We start from the raw sequence: 19,573 nt of genomic DNA on the forward strand, positions 1-19,573 counted from the left end.
GTAACTCCCCTTCACTGGAGGCGTGTCTAAAAAGAGCTGCACCACCTCGGGATGGGGAAACAAGTTTACTTAGTCGAGAAATATTCATGGTTGTTGCTATTAATATAGCAGGCGAGCTCATTTACAAAGTGATTGTTTAATATCTCGTAACTCTGGGCCGTATAGGTACTTTTCGGAGAGAAGTAAGTTTAAAACGTGATAAAAACTATCCAATTATAACAATTGTTTACTTGCCAATATACCTAACAAATAATAATAATAGTACTGATTTTGTGTCCCCACTTACTTTTAATGAATTTTGGAGATGCCAAACACAACATACTAGAGTATGCGTTAGTAAAAAAGGAGGCAACAAACGAAATGAATTACTATGATAATAAAAAGCATTACTGCCACACCTGTAGATATTTATAAATGCAGCAAACTTTCCTGTTATTTATTTTTATTCTTTCTGTCGTGCAACTTTTGGCACTATCCGGGACCATCTGCAGAAACCACTTGGGAATAGATCCACACTGTTTGGATTCTATGGCCAGGAACAAAACTATTCATTAAAAGTTTCAAAAAGACGGGACCTCAAATGCTCTCGATTGCAGTGCATGGCTGACAAGATTGCAGTGAAGATGATGTTACTTGGAATGACGACATGCCGGTAGCAGGAAAGTTGGCAATGCAAGATGATAATTCAAATGATAGCAGTGATCATGTTACTCAGGATTAATGTGTGGTAGGCCTACTGCTCAACTGATAGAGACTGATGACTGGCTATTAAGTTCTTTTTTATCAATATTGTATAATATGATAATACGATACTCTTATCCCTTTTCTCTACGGGGTCGAGTGTGAAGTGAGATGAATTTCGTTGTGAATTTTTACGACCGTATGCCCTTCCTGATGCAACCTCCTCAGAGGAATTAATGAGATGAAACAAATTACGTGATATGAGTAAATAAAGCCAACTATATTTACTTTATATGTAGGTCTAAAAGTCGTGTTCACCATTTATTGTCTTTTTAAATTTAGAAATACTGCCTTCCGACGAAAATAACCAGTATAACTCAAATACATTCATAAGTTTGTTAAAGAATAGTGTAAAATATTTACATATACAATTTATAGCTCTTTATAGCCTAGAAGTCTATGGGTTCACTGCACAAAATTTGAGGTTATCGCATATTGGCCCTTCATTTATTTCTTTTTGTCTGAAAAAGTGGAAATAAAATAAGGGGTTTAATACGTGAGTAAATACGGTATTGGGTCAACAGCAGCACAGACTATCGTTCACAATTATTTAGGCCTTACCAAGAGATGTGTCCATTTGGTGCCACATTCCCTGACTGCAAGCCAAAAGGAGGCAAGAATGGACTGGTATTATTTCATGCCAGAAAAATTCAGTGGAGGGCAGTCTCAAGACACCTACAGTATCGTCGCAGGTGATGAAACTTGGGTCTACCATTATGACCCTAAAATGGAGAGACAATCTTCTGTGTGGTACTTTCTAGGGGAGGATCCACCCACAGAAGTTGATGAAGTTGGAGCTCTGGAAAGAAGCTGGTGGCATAATGAAAATGGGGCATCTCACCTCTGTGACCTTGGACACACATCGTACAGTCAATGCTGAACGGTACGTGAATGACTGTCTTCCCAAAGTCATCGCCACATGGAGGTCACAGCACCTGAAGTCCATGAGTGGGCACCTTCTGCTGCATCACAACAATGCATCTGCGCACAGGGCTCCCAGAACAGTGGACTTTTTGGAAAAGGAAGAAGTGCGAGTGTTACCTCATACTATTCACCTGACCTGGCCCCATGTTATTTCTTTCTGTTCCCTATGACCAAGGAAAAAATTTGTGGGTAACAGTTTTCGTCAGATGAAGAGGCCATTGCGGTGTAGAAGATTGCACTAAGTGACATCCTGAAAGAAACTTGAACTGAGACGTTTTCTAAGTGGTTTCAGAGAATGGAAAAATGTATACATGCTTCTTCTTAAGACGCTGTCTCCAAGCAGAGGTTGGCGATCCACGTAACTAGATCTGATCTTGACAGGGCAGAATGGAATGCCACTTCTGAAGAACAGCAGTGCCATCTTTAAAGGTCTTTCAGCCATGAATTTCTTCTCCCAACAGATCTCTTCCCCTGTATCTTTCCTTCGGTAATAAACTGTAATAACTGATACCTCTCACCTTTCATGATATGTCCTAGGTATTGTGTTTTCCTCTGTTTTATGATGAGCAGTAGTTCTTTTTGCTTTTTCGTCCGATGAAGGACCTTGGCATTTGGGATTTTCATTGCCCAGGATATCCGCAAGAGACGGCGATACAGGAACATGCTAATAGAGAATATTCTGAAAACTTGTAATTGTTGTTTTGCAAATACATTTTTTCTCAAACTCGGCTAAAAACTTTTGGCAAAGCCCTCGTGGATGCAGATGAAGATTCAGGAAATGAAGAGGAGGAGATAGTAAGTTACATTTCATGAATATTTGACATAACCTTAATCGAGGTATAGCCTGGTTTGAAAATGGGATATGACAGAAAACCATCTTCAGGGCTGCTGAGAGTGGGGCTCAAACCCACAATCTCCCAAATGTAAGCTGACAGGTATATGGCCCAGTCTATGCAGCCACTTGCTTGGTCACTGCACTATAGTTGTTATGCCAGGCTTACCTAGAGCTGTAGTTCCTGTTACTCATAGCTGACTTTACTTTCCTTTTCTTTTCCATATCTCTCATCTATACCTAGAACAGCACAGGTGGACTTATGCATGCAGTTGTCTCATTTACTGCAGTACGAACAGGCATAGTTCTGTGTCCTGTCTTACAACTTCATATTGCATCACACAGTTCATCTTATTTTGTTTTGTTCTTAATACTTTTTAGACTCATTTTGGTCACTATGTTACAGTTTTCCTTTCTGTTTACATAGTGCTCCTGAATACTGTAGTTCCTGTTTCTCATAGTTGACTCAGTTTTCCTTTTCTTTTCCATAATAGGATTCATTAGGCATGGATCTTGTTGCTATTGGCAGTGTAATGGTGCCTCACTATGTTGTACCCGTGAAGGGAGACAGATCCTGATTTTTCTGTTCCATGTCTTGCGTAATCCCTTTTCCGGGGAGTTTTTGCTGAGAAACAAACATTCGTAGTGGGGAATATATTTTGACTGAAAACGAGTTAATTCGTCACGCTCATTATGCTTCCGATAAAGATGAAGTAACTCGTCCCGCCCATTACGTGCTTCCAGGAACGACGAAGGAACTCGTCCCGCTCATTACGCATGCATGCCTTCGTGGAAGATGAGTTATCTAGCCTGCCTGTTTGGCATAAATATATCTTATGGCTAGTGGTCATCTGAAAATTTGCCTTATGGAAGTTAGCTTCACAAAAGGTGTGGCAGAAGTGTAAACCTTGCAGACCTGGTAGTCATCTGAAATTAGAAACCGTTAATGGATGGCCATGACTGAGAAACATATGATTTGATTTTTGCAGAGGGAAAAGTGGTTTCTTTTGATTTGCATTTGTTAATTCTAACCGTTATTCAATATTTGATTCGACTTCTTGCAACTACATTATGAGAATACTTCTGACAGTAAGTAAAAATCAATGAAACGATGCCATTGTTGTAATGAAGTATGTTAGTGAAAAATAAAAGTAAAGGACTGTACTGTAGATAAAGTTACAAAAAAAAAAAAAAAAAATTGTTAGACAATAATCTTCAAAATCATTTTTCTTCAATGAGTTTCTATTGACAATGATAGCCTTGAAGCACGGAGCTACACAAAGTCCAACCTTCCAATCTGGACACAATACCCACTTTCTTTCCTAACACCTTTGTTATGACACACTTTGCACCTCCATGTCACACACCTCTTTTGGCCACTGGATGGGATGAAGTCTGGGAAATGCCTCTCTGTACATTGTGTTGGTGCATTTTTCAGTGATGGCTTTCCTACTTTTGGGCTTCTCATTCCGTTAGCTCAGAGATTCCCAAACTGGGCGAATTCGCCCAGTAGTGGGCGATTTTAGCATGCCAGTGGGCGACACTGACAGAATGTGAATTCGATGGGCGATTTGAAAAAATTGGTGGGCCAATAATTCAGTTTTTTATATATACAATATGACCGAGAAGTATTTGCCTATAAAAACAAGGAAAAAAATAAAATTGCTAACAAGTAATTTAATTCAAATTGTTTTCTTTTTAATCTATTTACAACTATAGCAGTTTATTAAATGATTGTGTTTACATTTTGTGCACAGTGCATACAATAGATTCTGAAAAACTAAATGCTTGTGTATTGTCTGCATCTGCGCATGGCAATTGCAACGCTCTGCTCTGGGCGAGAATTTGTAAGTTTACTTTACTGTTCTGTTAGTCTCTTGCCGGCATTCACAGACTTATGTTGTTTGTTATTAGTGTCAGTTAGATCTACAGCTAAAAAGTGTCGTGTAGTGTTCACAAATAATTATGACATTTTAGGTTAGAGTTTTAGTGTTGAGATTATAATGACTATTTAAACTTTGTGTGTTGATTTGGTTGAGCAACATTGTAAATTTGTTTACACTATTTTTTTAGGTTAAGTTTGCAATTGTGTACAGTGATGGATATTAATGTACTGTATGTTTTAACTGTATTCATTGTAATTATATATTAATAGTGATAGTAAATAGGTGTACTAATATTTCATATCATTTCTAACCTTACTTTTTTTTATTCATAAGGCAAGAAAAAAAACGTGACATGAAACATATTTAGAAACACACTTGAATTGTCCACTCATTCCTCCTATCCTTTACACTCTTTCAACGTGTATCATCACCCTGGATGGATCCATTAGCTGAGTCAGCCACTGATAAAATGTACCTTGTCACTGCTTGTGTTGTTGCTGCCACAGGAATCTACCATCTTAACATCCAATTTGACATCCTTTGAAGTTAATACCCTTATAGGTTGCATTGATATGTTCGTCGTTGTATACATATTAAAAATTTTAGCCACGTACGTTTGCTCGATTGTTGCAGGACGTCTTCTTCCCTGACGGCACATACAGTTTTCATCCCCCGCATTCCTTTGATTCCCTTAGACTACCAATTAATATAAAAATGACTGCATATTCCCGTTAAAGTATGCTCAGCAGTGACAATAAGCGAACCTCAGGGGCAGTCTTTAAAAGTTGCTGGTGTGGATTTAAGGAATGATTGTTTTTTCCATGGCCATTAATATGTAGCCTGTTCACGTGGAAGCTCTGCCGAGAGTCTTGTGATTCTACAGTCACAGGGGCAAACGAGAAATGTAGTTAACAAGGAGGTTTTATTTAAAAAACTGACTACAACAACCACCTTGAACATCATAATGGCAGTAGAATTAAATTGTGACTGGCTGTAGGCAAAGGAGCCTGCTGTTGTAATGAGGACTCCTCAAGTTGAGTGTGTCCAGCGGTAGGCAAGAGGGTCTGCCATTATATTGAAAATTTCCCAACTCAATTGCAAGTTCAATAACACCCTGGGACAACATAATTTTAACAACAATAGGCAAGGGGGTCTGGCTTTATAGTGCAAGCTGTGCTGTTCAGTTGTGACTGTAGGCAAGGGGGCCTGCCTTTATAATCTAAACTCTCAAATTTGACTGTGACTGGCAGTAGGAAATGGGGCTGTCATGATAATGAAAACTATCCAACCCGGACTTTACATGAGAAACGACGTGGGACAAACTCCCCGTGGTGTTTCTCAGTTAACGCTAAGAGCAATGCATTGTAATAAAATCTTATTCAAGACGTGTATAGTATTTTACCTAAAATTCTGTGTACAGTATAGAATTCCTTAGCGAAGCATGGGTGTATGAGCTAGTTCTTTATATATAAGAACAGATTGACTCCTACTACGATACAGTGAAATTACTTCATTGCAATATGACCACAGCAAATTTTTCAAGAGGTATACATGATAAAATGATAAAGTTGATAGGTATTATTTTCGGTAAGGCCTGTGAACACAAATCAGTCACACATACATCATCATTACAGACCGTTATACCTTTCAGCATTTAATCTGCAAGCCTCCATGAATTTACTAAACGTCGCCACAATCCTCTATTTGCAACTAGTGCTGTGGCCTCATTTAGTTCTGTACCTCTTACCTGTCATCGGCGGCGGCTGTAACTCGGTCCGAGTATACATAACTTCTTCCTGCATACATTGACCAGTTCAACTCAGTTGATGGATGTGTTTACGATGACTAAACAGACCAATCCTAGCATAAAACATACGCCCATGCAAATCATACTGAATCTATGGAGGAGGGCGGGGTTGTAATTGATGGAGTTTTCTTTCTTGTCGCTTGGCCTGGTGATACCTGTGGCGTTCTCTTTCAAACAAGTTGAAAGCGGTGGAAGTAGTGTTGCACCACAGTGAGCCGTCCACAGCACATTCTTTCCATGTCTGTATATCTATACCAGTTATCTTCATAATGTGTTGCAGTTGGTCCTTAAAATGCTTAAGAAGGGCTCCATGAGGTCTACTGCCGGAGCAAAGTTCACCATAAACAATTTGGTGGGGAAGCCGGCTTTCACCCATGCAGTGAACATGGCCTAACCATCTCAATTGATGAGCGATAATATTGTTGCCTCAATGCTATTGAGCTGCACTTTTTCGTGAACTGCCGTGTTGGTCACATAGTCCACTTAATATTCAAGTTGAATCTCATTTTCTGTTGGTGGAAGCGCTCAAGTTTTTTGATATCATGGCTATAGAGTGTCCAAGTTTCACAGCCATACAGCAGCATGGAAATGACAACAGCTTTGTACACCATGAGTTTGGTATGCAGTTTTAGGTCGTTATTCATGAAGACCGTTCGAATGCTGTATGAGCAGCCCAATTCTTATATCAATGTCTTGTTCACAGGATCACCGTTTAGACAAGATGCTTCCAAGATATGAAAAGTGATCAACCTGTTTCAGTGTTATGTCTAAGATGGAAATACTGAACTCAGGAAGTGTTTATTCTGGGGCAGGTTGTGCAAGTACCTTCATTTTTTTTTTCCGCATTAATGGCAAGACCAAAGTGATCACATGCAGTTTTAAAGCAGTTGACTGACTGTTGTAGTTCTGCAGGTGTTTGAGAGCAGGAGATGCAGTATCATGGGCATACTGCAGTTCTGTCACCCCGGTAACCAGAATATGTCTTTGTGAGTGAAGTCTTGCCAGATTGAAAAGGCCTCACAAAATTTAATCCTTTCCTGCCCGCATTTTCACTCCGCTTATCCCCAGGTTTCAACCTATTATTTAGCAAAAACTGAAACAGACCGTATTGTTTCAGAAAAAGTTAAATAGAGTAAAAACTATTGGTCACAATGAATTCAAATTTTCAATAACATTAGAAAATATATCATCACATCCATTTCTCCTCGTGATACTCGACACAGAGACAGTCTGCATTTGTTACATTCCCATGTTGTCTGAATTCCTCAAAACCAATAATCACGTGATTTTGGAAGTGGAATGATGCCCATGTATATAAGATTTTATTTCATCTGGGCAAGGGTCTTCCCATTCTGTTTTTATCTTACCGGAATGCGACTGTTTGAAGGCTGCATTGTTATATGCGCAATAGGCTGTGACACTGAATAGTTCTCGTCCTCCTAACATACGTAAAAACAATCTCTTTCCCCTAATACTCTTTCCGAATTATGCGCAGGTTCAACATCATCCATTTAATCATTCGGAGTAACGAAACGTAATATTTGTGTTACCTGAATTGCCGTGGCATCGCCATCAGGTCCGATTTATCGATATTCGTTTTCATTCATATCACTGTTATCACTAAAATTATCTTCGTTGATACATTATTCACTCATTAAAAATTCACCTGCACCCCTACTCAAGGATTCTGTGTCACTTTTTTCGCCCATATTCAGCTCAGTTTCAATATACGCGATATTCAATCGCGCCATGTTTACGGACGAAACAGCTGACCCGCACTCGCGTAAGTTCAAGACCGTTGCCTAGGCAACGTCAAGACAGATTATCTCTCTTTCTTTATTCCCTAAGACTTGTAGATTGCACTGCGTGTTCATAAATGCCTTATAAACACTTCTGATGAGAAAAATAAAAACTATCGCACAGATCGCAGACGAATGCAGATAATGCAGCCGGGCGCTTTCGGGCGCTAAGGACCAGAAGGCTAAATGAACAGTCGGGCGCTAAGGGCGCTAAGGGCCGGAAAAGGTTAATCTCCATGCCTAAGTTGTTTGCAGTTGATTCATGCAGCATGGCAGCCATGTACAGTTTAAAGAGTGTAGGAGGAAGCACAGAGCCTTGTTTTAATCCATGAGTGATTGGGAATGAATTTGATACTGAGTTACCATGAAAAACCTGTCCAGACATGCCATCATGAAGAGCTTGAACCAGTTCCACATAATGTTTAGGACATACAATATGTCTCAATACTTTCCACATAGCAGATCTTGGTACTGAATCAAAGGCCAGTTTAATAGAATTCTTGTGAGAATTTTACCTGCAATTAAAAAAAGTGATATACCACGGTAGTTCGCACACACACTACAATCACCTTTCTTGAAGATAGTGATGATGGTAGCATTCTGCAAGTAGTCAGGTACTTCTCGAGTTTCTCAAATCAAGAGGATGAGTGTGAAAAGTCTAGTCTTCAAGGGTATACCTCCATTTTGTATCAGTTCCAGAGGGATGTTATCAGGACCAGGAGTCATTCTTGGTTTTAATTGATTGAGTGCTTTGGTGAAGTCTCTGTATGAAGTTGGAACTGCCATCCATGGTTATTGGGGCTGCTGAGGGACATTACGAAGAAAGTCCTCAGCAACATTGGAGACACAATTTCTCCATTATCATTTAAAATGATGGAGTTGTCAGCAGTCTTCAGTGACCCCGATGAAGTTTGAATTGGACCATATATCTTCTTTATGCCAGTATAGAAGTTTTGCAGGTCACGGGCAAAAGATAGTCTTTGCAGTTCTTCAGCTTTTTGTTGCCAACAGTTATTCTTAATATTATTCTTAATTCTTAATTTCCCTAAATTGTGCCTGACATTTTCCTTTAAGTTCCAAGAAATGTGATTTCTTCACATTGGAAGACAGATCTTGAAGATAGGATAGGTGGGCTTCCCGTTTGGCATTGATTAGACATTTAATATTTTCATTAAGCCAGTCCTGTCTTTTTTTCTCACAAAACCAATTGTTTCCTCAGCTGACTCAGTGATGACCTTCTGAAGTGTGGCCCATTTCTGATTTGTACTATCACTGCTGACTGGATGACTAGCCAGTTGGTTTGAGATTGCATTTCTATAATCTGTAGCATTGGGTTCAGTTTGAAGTTTAAAAGTAACAAATTTCTTTCTGGGCAGGTTGTGGATGGATCTTTTTGGTTTGTGACAGATTGAGATTCTCAACTGGGAAAAAAAGGAGCTTATGATCTGTCCAGCAGTCATCTACATTTCTTGCGGTCCTTGTAACAAGGACATCTTTCTTATCACATTGTCTGGTGATGATATAATCAAGGATGTGCCAGTGCTTTGAGCGAGGATGCATCCAAGTGGTCTTGTAGTGATTAGGTAGGCAGAACTGAGTATTAGTAATGAGGAGTTTATGTTCAGCACATAAACCAAGGAGCAGTAGACCATGCCGTAGCCAGCGTTCATTTAGCATAGTCCAAACCGGGCTAATTTTTCCGAAACGGTCTAGTGTAGCGTTGCAAGTAATCAGCTTCATTTTCCGTATCAAAATTTAATCACTAAATTTTACACTATTGAGAATCTTCCACCGTTTTGATACTTTATTTTGCCTTTTGGCAATTTTTTTTTTTTTTTAATATGTTAACAGTACATGTTTTGTTCCTTGTTTAGGAACATCCTCAGCTGTTATAGTGGCTTAGGTGAATGGTTAAGATTTTAAAATACATAGATTTACAAATACATTGATTCACTTAAAAACTAAATACGAATTAAGATAGATGATATTAAAAACAGTGTGGGGTTAGTGTGTTACTGGTATGAGAGCAGATGATTACATGGTTAATTGACTTAACCCATTCCGCTACAATGACGAGTATAGCCGTCAAGAGTTCCACATTCATTAACAATCATTGACGGGTACAACTGTCCCCGTGTACATCTGTTGTAGTGTCTTATTATCCGAAGGCTATTTTGTCAATGTTTATTTTGCTTCTAAACTTGGTTATCTTGTTCACGAAATGAATGCTGCCGGGCTGAGTGGCTCAGACGTTGAGGCGCTGGCCTTGGCAGGTTCGATCCTGGCTCAGTCCGGTGGTATTTGAAGGTGCTCAAATACGTCAGCCTCGTGCTGATTGCGGGACTAAATTCTGGCACCTTGGCGTCTCCGGAAACCGTAACAAGTAGTTAGTAGTACGAAAAGCAAATAACATTATTATTATTATTATTATTATTATTATTATTATTATTATTATTATTATTATTATTATTATTATTATTATTATTATTATTATTATGAAATGAATGCTACCACGGAGCAAGATGTCATGTAAACATTGCGAGGAGGAGGAGGAGAGACCCGCTTGATAGTGCTGAGAAGATATCTCAGAATTATGTGATAGTAGTTGTAGCAGTGATAGTGCGTCTGAGAAGTGTGACACTACTGTGAAAGTGATAGTGAGGATGAAGATAACTTCGTACATAACCTTACCGCATCCAACAATTGAAAATTGAAGTTTGGCCAATAATTTTCCAAAGGGCAATGCGTGTGCAATTGTTCGGGAGCTAAATACTGTAGTCAGGAAGCGTCTGGGTGATAATGCTTCAGAATATGACGTGAGTCAGTTCCATGGTGACACTTTTGGGGAGGGAATTTGCAAGGAAACCAGTGCAATACGAATGAAATTCTGGAAGATGTCACCCTTCATCTCAAGGTAGCACATCAATGAGACTACAGGGAATGCACTGAGACCATTTTCCCGAAATGATCGCACCTACAGCAAGTAAATCAGCCACATCAAGGAGGTGTAAATTCTGTTTTGAGTGTGGAATCAGGAAGTGCAACAAATGCACATGGATGGATGTTTCAAGGTGTACAGTTGTTAGTTTGATGCTTTTGAAACCATAACATAAAATGAAGAGAAAATAATCGCATTCCAAGGTGCATTTCTCAAGGAAAATATTTGCACGGCAATGGGTTAAAACTATGTCTATTCATTAGAATAGTTCAAAAAAATTTTTGCTTTGTTACATAAAAAGTCTGTATGCAATTAAAATTCTTTAAAAAATGTTTGACTTCATAACATTGTTCGAATTGTTGAAAGTTTTTCTTCCTTTCCTTCCAGGTAAGTTGTTGTATGTTGTGTGCTTGCTTATAGTGCTTTTGACTGAGTCTTATGTCTAATGTCTAAAATCTAGTGTAGTGTTGTCTCAAACATGGAAATATCCAAGAATTTTTTCAACGCGATTGCGCGACATTGCTGTGCTTACTCCAACATGATGTACATCTTCAGCGGATTCCCAGTACATTCTTGTCTTGGCCATAACATTGTAACCGGAAAGAAACAATATTGCAAAGGATAGCCGAAGTTCACTTTTTTCCAATGAATTACCTTTTTCAACAGAGTACTGAACTGTGCTCTGAATGATATCAAGTATTTCATCATCAAAGAACAGCTCAAACAATTGCATTGGAGAATATTAATTGTTTAGAAAGTTTGGTTGAGTAAGCTCTGTGCTTGGCTTGTTCATAATGTCACACTTTTCCCATACAGGCTGGTTTTGTTTTCACATGATTAGATGTGCTTGGCCCTGCTTGCTTATTCGTTTTTTGTTTCTTACATATGGGTTGACCATCATCAGCATAATTTGAAGGCGTACACGGTACTGCTTCATCAATAACATGACTTCGTTTTCACTCAATACACCATCTCGTGCATGGATTGTACCATTTTCACTTATTTTTGTACACGCTAGTTCAGCACCAGCCCGGAGTTGATTACCAGAGAGTCTTTTTATATCTCCACATGACTCATCATCATCGCTATCCCTGTCACTATGGAAAGCATTTTCAGGTGGTTCTATGTATATATTAGCATCTAGGATGTCTTGTGATTCCTCCAGGATGCTTACAATCTGCTCAATGGTCAATCTGAAAAGAAGAAATGAAAATTCTATATCAGTACTGAGGCAATACCATTCACACACACTGTCAACATGGAACTTTTGTGCTCTGCTAGACAAAAGCAACTATAAATCAGCCATAAATGAATTCAAAATCTGTTAAAGGCATGTTTTGTTATTACGTTTAACACAACAGTCCAATCTTGGTTTTGTTTTCACATGATTAGATGTGCTTGGCCCTGCTTGCTTATTCGTTTTTTGTTTCTTACATATGGGTTGACCATCATCAGCATAATTTGAAGGCGTACACGGTACTGCTTCATCAATAACATGACTTCGTTTTCACTCAATACACCATCTCGTGCATGGATTGTACCATTTTCACTTATTTTTGTACACGCTAGTTCAGCACCAGCCCGGAGTTGATTACCAGAGAGTCTTTTTATATCTCCACATGACTCATCATCATCGCTATCCCTGTCACTATGGAAAGCATTTTCAGGTGGTTCTATGTATATATTAGCATCTAGGATGTCTTGTGATTCCTCCAGGATGCTTACAATCTGCTCAATGGTCAATCTGAAAAGAAGAAATGAAAATTCTATATCAGTACTGAGGCAATACCATTCACACACACTGTCGACATGGAACTTTTGTGCTCTGCTAGACAAAAGCAACTATAAATCAGCCATAAATGAATTCAAAATCTGTTAAAGGCATGTTTTGTTATTACGTTTAACACAACAGTCCAATCTTACTTTCAACTGTAACAATATTATAAGAAAATATTATTCACCATGATGGAAGCGTCATCCTCTTGAGTGTATACGGAATGATATTTCTCATACGCAGCCACACGAAAAGGCGTGAAACCAAGTGTTTCTTGTTTTTGTGCTGTGCAGTAAGTATCAAACAATGAACTGTAAACAATGCACCTCAGAAATATTCTTCTGGTTTACCGATATAAGATCGGCAATATTCAGACTAATGTCGACAGTGGGCACATGGGTTAAAACAATAATCACCACCCCCACTCTTTTTTTTTTTTTCCGAAAAGAAAAATTTCTTTGAAAACTAAACAAATATTATACTTAATAAAAAGCAGCTAGTCGTTTCAGTTAAAGAAAGTGCGCAAATTATAGGGGTGCCACACTTCTCTCCCATCATCATCATCATCATCATCATCATCATCATCATCATCATCATTTCCCAACTCCAGTTTCCCGGGTGTGGTGTACAAGCGCTCACCATCTCCTTCTGTCTTCATACATCTTCTGGTCCAGTACATCCTCCCACTTGTATCCTCTCTCCTCCACATCTCATCTTACAGTCTCTATCCAACGTTTTCTTGGTCTTTCCTGTGGTCTTCTTCCTACGAGATTAAGGTCGAAATATTTTCTGACAGGTCTTTCCCTGTTAATTCTCATTATGTGCCCATACCACTGAAGTCTACCTTTCTTTATGACACTGATAATAGGAACCTCAATACCAGCTACTTTCCTATTCACTTCATTTCTGATCTTGTCCTTTCTGGTTGTTTGGTTAATGGTTCTAATGAATCTCATTTCAGTTGCTTGGATTCTACTGAAGTCTTTGTTTAGTAGGGTACATGTCTCTAAACTGTTCGTGAGGATTGGTACGAAGTAAGTGTGGTACACGATTGTTTTTGCTTTCTGTGTCCTGCTGAGTATTTCCTACCTAACAGTGTTGTCTTTCGAGATTGTGCTTCTGAGGTACTTGAAGTGGGAAGCTGATTCGATTTTTGCTCCTTCCAGAAATATATTTAAGCTTGTTCCTTCCCTGTTGATGGTCATTTCCACTGTCTGTTTTGCTCATCTTCAGTCCAAAATTTTTGAATGTGTTGTTCCATTCATTAAGTTTCTTCTGAACTTCAGCTTCTGTCTCTTCCCATAAAAGCAGATCATCAGCAAATACCAGGGCATTTGGTTCACTGTCCATTTTCTTGATATATTTGATGACCTTGTCCATTACTATTATGAACAGGAGTAGTGACAGAGCACTTCTTTGTTGGACACCTCTCTTTGTTTCAAACCATTTCGATCGTCCGTTGCCTACCTGGACACAGTTGTAGCACTTCTGTTATAGCATCTTGACTTTGTCAATTAAGTACTTTGGCACGTTTAGGTCTTCCAGGCATTCCCATATCTTGTTTCGAGGAACACTATCATGTGCTTTTTCAATGTCCACAAATGCAATCACAAGATTTCTTCCGTATTCCCAGTACTTTTCTGTCAGCATCTTTACTGCAAAGATAAGATCCACAGTACTTCGACCTTTCCTGAACCCGTGTTGTTCTTCCTCAAGCAAAGGTTCCACTATCATCTTAAGTCTTGTTTCTATGATCTTTTCCAGCAGCTTCAGTGAGTGTGACAACAGCGTGATGCTTCTGTAATTTCCACATTTCCATCGGTTGCCCTTTTTGAACAGTGGGATGATGACTCCTTTACTCCAATCTTCTGGAATTTTGTTACTTTCTCAAGTCACTGATAACACTCTATATAGCCAATTCAAGCCTGGTTTTCCAGCTGCATTTATCATGTCTGAGCTGAGATCATCAAAGCCTGGCGACTTCCCATTTTGCATGCTCTTTAGTGATTTTTCTACCTCAAGCCATGTTAATGGGTATTTGTTGTTTTTGGCTTTATCTACATTATGATCATTGGTGGTGGTGTTGCCCCCATCTCTATTTAACAGCATGTTGAAGTACTTCTTCATTTTATCCCTGATCCGTTCCTCTGTTTGTATTAAGCTACCATCATCTGTTTCCAGTGCAAGGATGTTTATATTTTCATTTCTTTTACTGTTTACTATTTTGCATAGTAGTTTCCTACTTCCTTGACAGTCTTCCTCTATCCTTGTAGTAAAGTCTCCCATGGGCTGAAAATAATGAAAATAAAATAAAATTGTAACCAGACTGCGAGCATTTTTTTTTTTGCTAGTTGCTTTACGTCGCACCGACACAGATAGGTCTTATGGCGACGAAGGGATAGGAAAGGGCTAGGAGTGGGAAGGAAGTGGCCGTGGCCTTAATTAAGGTACAGCCCCAGCATTTGCCTGGTGTGAAAATGGGAAACCACGGAAAACCATTTTCAGGGCTGCCGAGACTGCGAGCAGTGATAGAATCTGTTCTGGAAGAAGAAAGTATGTATTTAGATTTAGAGCCAATAGAAGAACAATGGACCTGATCTTCACCCTAAGGATGTTAATGGAACAGCCCTGGGAGAAAGGGAAAGACCTAACTGTGGTATTCTTAGACTTAGGAAAGGCATTTGATAGGGTGCCTAGACCAGTCATATGGAAGTGCCGCAGAGAACTCGGGAGTGCCTGAATCTCTCATAGGCAAGGTCCAGATGCTGTACTACAACTGTAGCAGCTGTGTGCATGTTGAGGGTGGCTATTCAGAATGTTTTAATACCACACCATGTGTCCAATAAGGGAGCACACACTCACCATTGCTATTCATTACTGTCATTCTAAAAAATCTGAAAAGAAAACGAGATAGAGGACTATGCACACTGGTGTTTGCTGATGATGTAGTCATCTGGGGAGAGACAGAGGTAGAGGTAAGCTAGATGAATGGGTAACAGTATTCAAACTGTGTCAGATGAAAGTTAGCACAACAAAAACGGTTGCACTTAAAATGAGTAGGAGAGGTACTGGCTGCCACATAAAGCTTGAAAGTAAAAACATGTATTCAGGTATTCAAATACCTTAGCTGTATGATTTCCAGGAGGGATACTGCTGATAAATAAATAGTAAACAGAGTGGCTACCAGTTCCAACTTCTATAACCTCGTAAGCCGTTCTTTTGGATAACGGAGTGCCCATGAGAACCAAAATGACTCTGCTTTGTGCCCATCCTCACATACAGTCTAGATACATGTACGGTGAAAGAGAGAGAAGTTAGTAAATTGCAAGCATGTGAAATGAAGTTTCTGTGAACTATGAACACCACGCTAGGACCATGTAAGAACGATGACATCAGAATGGAACTGGAAGTGGACTCAATAGAAGAGAAGAATGGAAAGACCAGGTTGAAGCTGAGTTGGGAGAAAATCAGTTTGGCTTCAGAAGAAATGTAGGAACATGTGAAGCAATCCTGACTTTGTTTGATCTTAGTGGATAGAATAAGAAAGACAAGCCCATGTACACAGCATTCGTTTATCTAGAAAAGGCAGTTGATAATGTTGATTGGACCAAGCTATTTGAGATTCTGAAGGTGATCGGGTTCAGATATCAAGAAAGAAGAATTATCTACAGTACAATCTGTACAAAAATCAGTCTGTAGTGATAAGAATTGAGGGCTTTGAAGAAGAAAAAGAAGAAGGAAAAACAATCCAGAAAGGAGTGTAGCAAGGCTGCAGTTTGCTCCCTCTCCTTTTCATTGTTTACATAGAACAGGCACTAAAGGAAATCAAAGAGGAATATGGAAAAGGAATCACAATCCAGGAGTGGAAATCAAAACTCGGACATTTGTCGATGATGTTATTCTATCTGAGTCTGCACAAGATCTGGGGAAATTGCTGAATGGTTTGGACACATTCTTGGAAGAGTACAATATGAAAATAAATAAATTCAAATCAAAATTAATGGAGTTCAGTCAACTGAAATCAGGTAATGTTAGATTAGGAAATGTCTTAAGGAAAGTAGATGAATATTGTTACTTGGGTAGTAGAATAACCAATGATGGCAGAAGAAATGAGGACATAAAATGCAGACTAGCACGAACAAGAAAGGCCTTTCTTAAGAAAAGAAATTTGCTCACTTAGAACATTGATATAAGAATTAGGAAGATGTTTTTGAAGACTTTTGTCTGCAGCGTGGCATTCTGTGGAAGTGAAACCTGTATGATAACTAGCTCAGAAAGGAAGAGGGTAGAAGTTTTTGAAATGTGGTTTTATGGGAAAATGCTGAAGGTTATCAAATCACGAACGAAGAGATACTGAGTCAAATTGCTGAGAGGAGAATGATTTGGCAAAATTTTAAGATCAGTTATTTTTTTTAGGAAAGTGTAGACAGCAAAACTGGCAGGGGTAGACCAAGGTATGAATGTGACAAACAGATTATAGAGTAGATGTAGGATGTAGTATTCACGTAGAGATGAAAAGGTTAGTACATGATAGGGTGGCATGGAGAGCTGCATCAAATCAGTTTATGGGCTGATGACCCAAACAACAAGAATAGTAGCAATAAATGTTTTCAAATATTACATGAAAATACTGTATATGAAGATCAGCCAGAAGTTGTGTTGTGCCTACTTGTACTTCAATTCATCGATCTTTTCCTTTTCACAACTTCGTTGCATTTCCTTGTAGGGTTTTTAAGTGCGTCACTTAATGAGAAGTCTATTCTGGTTTTTCCAAAACACGCTATAGAAACATTGGATGTAACATGATTTTTAGAATTTTCGTGACGCACTAGAATACGAGAACTGTCCATATTCTTAATACCATCGTTGGTCCAGGTGGTGGTGCCTTTACTCCTGGAGAGTCTTCGTGATCGTATATACCATAATACATTAAAATATATTTTGAAACCCGCATGTGATTTTGCCTTTATATATTGAAGAAAAGTCACACATATATGGTGATTGCAAAATGAGTAAACATACGTCAGTAGTGTGAGGGAATTGGGGTGTATCATACTCAACAATTTCTATAATTTGGAAGGATAGAGAGAACATCTCATTTATTAGCCAAGACCGTGTGCGACGTTACTCATCAATTTACGTTGTTGCTACATCTTTCCTTTCTTATTTCACAGTAGTATATTTTGCTGACATGTTAGTAGGCAGTACCTTTGGAGTCATTCTAACTGGTTTCGATTGCATATTTTATATAAAACAGATAATGCATGTAATATGTGTCTATTTATTTAAAAAATTACTACATTTGACAGGTGAATTACCAATATCCCCATGTACTCTTTCTCTCTGCCCTAGTGTGTTTTTTTTTTATAGTGACAGTGTATTTGATTCATTTTGTTTTAACTGAAATTGTAGTTGTGATTTTGCTAATTATCAGGTAACAATGGTATATTTTATTTATTCTAGATCATAGATGGTCAGCAAGTTGAGGTCATGGCTGGCCAGGATGAAGATGATGAGGATGAAGATACTGATGGAGAAATGATGGCAGTTGAAGGTCAAGATGGGCAGCAGTATGTTGTTCTCGAAGTCATCCAGCTTCAGGTAACATACATAAATTGACAATCAATTGCCAAGAGTGGAAGGAAATCACACAGTAAAAAAAAATAAAAAAATAAAAAACGAGAGAGAGAGAAGAACAAGTTCATTGCTTTCTTGTGTGTTGTATGAAGATCCAGGGAAAGAACTCGATGTCTGTCCATTTTTGTCATTTTTAGAATTATGATACCATCTGATGGCTTACTTCAAGTAATTTTTGGTGACAACACTGGGGAAAATGCTGACAGATCACACTATAAAGATGTGAAATATTACTGTACTGGGGAATAACTTGATAAGACCATGTGTAACGGGTTTTGTGGCCTTACATAACAATATGTGTATGAAAGTAAGAAATTTTAAGAGGTACTTCGAATAGTTGATAATATACATATAAACAATATTAACAGTGATTTCCTTGAACAAATTGCAATACAGTATTTCTCTGTTTCGTCAGTTTAAGAAATAGGCAGTGTTGTAATATCAGTAAAGATACCTAATTTTACCCAGGCGCAGACGTGAATTCAGACCACAACCCTGTAGTGCGTTGACTTTTAAATAAGCTGTGGAAAGAGAAAAGCAAGTTTTATGAGCACAGACATGACTTAACAGAACTCATGCGTGAAGAGGTTTGGAGTAGAATAAGATAGGCAATAACCAGCGGCATAGTAGCATTAAATTTAGATGATATGGAATCCGAGAGAAGTTGTGCGTTTTTCCCCGAGATTGTACCAGCGTGTTGCAGCCTCTTGATCTTGGGACAATAAAATGTTTTAGCGATTGTATCGTAAGCCCCTAGTGTTTGCTTGTTGTATGCCAGGAAAGAAGTGGGCAAGAAAATTGTTCTACAAGCGATCCATTTCACAGTGGCAGCTTGACACCCCCCCCCCTAGGGACACTATGACCTTGACGTCAGTGTGGGGGCTTGTGTGCTTGTTGATCCCGAGGGCTGTGCCAGCTTAGGGTTACCCATGCTGGATTGGCCTCGGTGTAGGGCCAGACTAACAAGGTGTCCCCCGAGTTGCTTGAGAGGTGTCTGTGCTCTTTATTCTTCATCACTATTCCTACCCTTCTATTCTCACCTTCTTAAATTTCATTCCTCTTCCTGTCTGGCCACCCTCTCTGCCTCAGGTAGATTAGGTTAGTACGGAGGTTTTAGATTAGGTTAGTACGGAGGTTTTATCCTCCCCCAATCACAAGTTTCGGGTTGTGGCGAGGTGATGCATGGCTACTGGGAGCGTAGTTCCAAGCGACCCCCTCCAGATACCAGGCGCCCT

General features: G+C 39.0%; 1 protein-coding gene across 8 annotated transcripts in view; it reads left to right on the forward strand.

Annotated features, from left to right (window-relative positions):
* Positions 1-19,573, forward strand: part of LOC136873912 (transcriptional repressor CTCF) — a 393,845-nt gene that overhangs the window by 330,686 nt on the left and 43,586 nt on the right. For all 8 annotated transcript variants that reach the window (XM_067147244.2, XM_067147245.2, XM_067147243.2 and 5 more), the window contains one exon: positions 18,165-18,302. In XM_067147244.2, coding sequence (XP_067003345.1) covers positions 18,165-18,302 — 138 coding nt within the window. The remainder of the gene's footprint in view (positions 1-18,164; positions 18,303-19,573) is intronic.

This window comes from Anabrus simplex, chromosome 5 (genome assembly GCF_040414725.1).
Source record: "Anabrus simplex isolate iqAnaSimp1 chromosome 5, ASM4041472v1, whole genome shotgun sequence".
Lineage (NCBI taxonomy): Eukaryota > Metazoa > Arthropoda > Insecta > Orthoptera > Tettigoniidae > Anabrus > Anabrus simplex.